Genomic DNA, 3,578 nt, shown 5'->3' with positions numbered 1-3,578 from the left:
AAAAACTGGGTTGAGAGGTGAATTGCACCCTGCAACATCAATAATTTGTGAGGTGTATATCACCTGGCAAATTCACCCAGCTAATTTGCTTTTTTCTTGTAGTGAAGATACACCGAAAACTTTTATATTCTAAATGATTTAATAAATAATAAAATAAAATAAAATAATATAACATTAAAAAATGATTATGGATACAATAAATTTATCTTTCCATAGTAAAAAATTGTTGGATTATCTTTGGTAAAACAAACAATGGAAAGCACTTTAGTTGAGTGTGTAAAACAGTGATAGAATAGAACATGCATGGCACCAACCTTCACATGTTTATCTATCCATAATATACATGGCATGATAATAGAGATATTAAAAGCGACCCACCAGGCCAACCTTTACATGCACACACGCAAAGATAAAAAGGCAACGATCATGGCAATCAAAAAGCCTCTCTCACTCTCTTCACTTTCACAAACTAAACCAGCCAACCACACCAACTCATCAATTCACATCCTAACATCACCTTTCCTCACTTTCTCACCCTCCTCCTTTCACAGCCAGCGATGAGAGTTCCTCCTCCTGCAGTTTCCTCATCATCATCATCATCCCCAAAACTGATCACCACCACCCAAAACACCCTCCTCACCACTCCCAACCCAACAACAACCACCACAACCACCACCACCACCTTGTGCTACGAGCCCCGCTCCGTTCTCGAACTCTGCCGTAGTCCTAGCCCTGAAAAGAAACCAACTCAACAACAACTACAAGAACAAGAACACCTAGAAGTGGAAGAGGATCATGCTTCCTTGCCTAATTTGGATTGGTGGGATTCCATCATGAAGGATTTGGGTTTACAAGACGACTCTTCCACACCCATAATACCCCTTCTCAAAAACACTAACAACACCCACGAAAATTCTACCCCAACACCATGCATCCCTGAAATTTACCCAAACCCTTCTCAAGACCAATTTGATCAAACTCAAGATTTCACTTCTCTCTCAGATATTTACTCTAATAATCAAAACCTCCCCTATAATTACCCAAACACAAACACTAATCTGGATCATTTACTTCATGACTTCAATAACAACCAACACAACAACAATAATAACAATAGTAACTGGGATTTCATTGAAGAGCTTATTCGCGCCGCGGATTGTTTCGATAACAACCATCTTCAACTAGCTCAGGCCATATTAGAGCGGCTCAATCAACGGCTCCGATCTCCCTCAGGTAAACCGTTGCACCGAGCAGCGTTTCATTTCAAAGACGCTCTTCAGTCTCTTCTCTCCGGTTCGAACCGGACTAATCCTCCGCGTCTTTCTTCCATGGTGGAGATTGTTCAGACCATTAGAACGTTCAAGGCGTTTTCTGGAATTTCACCGATTCCTATGTTTTCTATTTTTACAACTAATCAAGCGTTACTCGAAGCGCTTCATGGATCATCGTTCATGCATGTTGTTGATTTTGAAATCGGACTTGGAATTCAGTATGCTTCTCTGATGAAAGAGATTGCTGAAAAGGCGGTTAACGGTTCGCCGCTTCTCCGTATCACGGCGGTGGTGCCGGAGGAGTACGCGGTTGAGAGCAGGCTTATTCGTGAGAATCTCAACCAGTTTGCGCATGATCTTGGAATTCGCGTGCAGGTTGATTTTGTGCCGTTAAGGACTTTTGAAACGGTGTCGTTTAAGGCTGTTAGGTTCGTCGATGGTGAGAAGTCTGCGATTCTGTTGACGCCGGCGATATTCTGCCGCCTAGGATCGGAAGGCACGGCCGCGTTTCTCTCGGATGTTCGGAGAATAACTCCTGGTGTGGTGGTTTTTGTGGATGGTGAAGGATGGACGGAAGCGGCTGCCGCGGCGTCGTTTCGACGCGGTGTTGTGAATAGCTTGGAGTTCTACTCGATGATGCTGGAGTCGCTGGATGCGTCGGTGGCGGCAGGAGGTGGAGGAGAGTGGACGCGGAGGATCGAGATGCTTCTTCTACGGCCGAAGATAATTGCGGCGGTGGAGGCTGCTGGAAGAAGAACGACACCGTGGCGAGAGGCGTTTTACGGTGCCGGAATGAGGCCGGTGCAGTTGAGTCAGTTTGCGGATTTTCAGGCGGAGTGTTTGCTCGCAAAGGTGCAAATCAGAGGCTTCCACGTGGCAAAACGACAAGCTGAGTTGGTGCTTTTCTGGCATGAGAGGGCCATGGTCGCCACGTCAGCTTGGCGGTGTTAGAAGAAGCGTGTAGAGAATCAAAATATTTATAACATATATGTAATTTTAACTTTAATTTAGTTTTTTTTTTGTATTATGTAAAACTAAAAATATCAAAAGGAGAAAAAAAAATTGGGAATTTTGTTTTATGTGTAATTTAGATGATAAATTAGGGGGATGGGTGTGTCTATCTAATTTGTTAGAAAAAGAAAGGAGCTGTGTAAGTATGCTACACATAGTTCAATCTTGTATCTTAATTAATTGGCCTCGTTGTAATTTGAATTGAAATATTTGAGAAAATAAAAAGTTCTGTATGGTGTATTAATAATATTGTATTTTGTTTGAAAAGTGAGAGATCAGTATCATAGACTATATTCAGAATAGAATATTACTACTTAAATTCTTAATTCATTTGGCTAATCATGTTTTTCTTCCCAATTTATAGATTTCTCATTTTGATACTTGTATGTAATATGCTCTGAAATTCATCAGTTAGTGTTGTACTGTTGTTATATATGACATGCTCAAATGAGGGTGCATATTTATAATTTTTGAATAAGAACATTCCTTGGCCCATCAGGTGTTTACTCAGGCATCTGCAGAATTGAAAAAGAAAAAAGAAACACTAGCATCAATTTGTGGTAGAAACGTGATGGTTCTATGTATTTTTTTTTATGTAAACAGTATCATTTGTGGAAATTTAATATTGTGATATACGTGATGGCCCTTTTAAAAAAGTTTAATTTGAACCATAATCATTAAAAAAGAATCACATATATCACAATTATTAAAATTCAAGTTTTGAGTTAAAATTCATAAAAAAAATATGATCATTACATTAAAATTTTAGAAAACATAAATATCTTAGGAGTATTAGATTTTTTTAAAATTTATATTCACTTCAGTTAAGGAATATCCTAGTGCAAATAAGGACTATTGATTTATATTAAAAATTGTATTTACAAAAACACACTAAAGGGAATTTTACTTATGAGGATAATCGCTTAATTGTATTGAAACTATAAAAAGTGGATGAATCTTCTCATTTTTAGGATTGAGATATTTGTAAGTCAAACTTATGAGTCAAGATAATGGGCAAGGGACCGATTCCCTCTCAATTGTTGGAGTAGAGCGTAGAAATAGGGAGACTTGTTCTCCCTACTAATAAGAATCAGAAGACATGCTCTTCACGTTAATAGGATAAACGATTTTTTTATTGGGAGAGTGACAAATAATTATCCTTTCAGAACATGTGGTTTGACACATAACCATTCAACTATCTCTAAATGGATATGTAAATGAATCGGGAGGCTCACCCCATGTCGCGATGGGTCGGAAAGGGTAGTTCATGAACCGCCAGGTCACACCTGCCCATAA

At 39.1% G+C, this 3,578-nt stretch overlaps 1 protein-coding gene across 1 annotated transcript; it reads left to right on the top strand.

Moving 5' to 3' along the window:
* The first annotated feature begins 386 nt into the window (after positions 1–386).
* Positions 387–2,549, top strand: LOC131639958 (scarecrow-like protein 15). Its single transcript, XM_058910381.1, has one exon. The coding sequence runs from the start codon at positions 558–560 to the stop codon at positions 2,220–2,222; it is 1,665 nt and encodes a 554-aa protein (XP_058766364.1). The 5' UTR covers positions 387–557; the 3' UTR covers positions 2,223–2,549.
* Positions 2,550–3,578: the final 1,029 nt, after the last annotated feature.

Source organism: Vicia villosa, linkage group LG1 (assembly GCF_029867415.1).
Source record: "Vicia villosa cultivar HV-30 ecotype Madison, WI linkage group LG1, Vvil1.0, whole genome shotgun sequence".
Taxonomy (NCBI): Eukaryota; Viridiplantae; Streptophyta; class Magnoliopsida; order Fabales; family Fabaceae; genus Vicia; species Vicia villosa.
The sequence above is the reverse complement of the archived record's forward strand: the minus strand, read 5'-3'. Positions and strand labels throughout refer to the sequence as shown.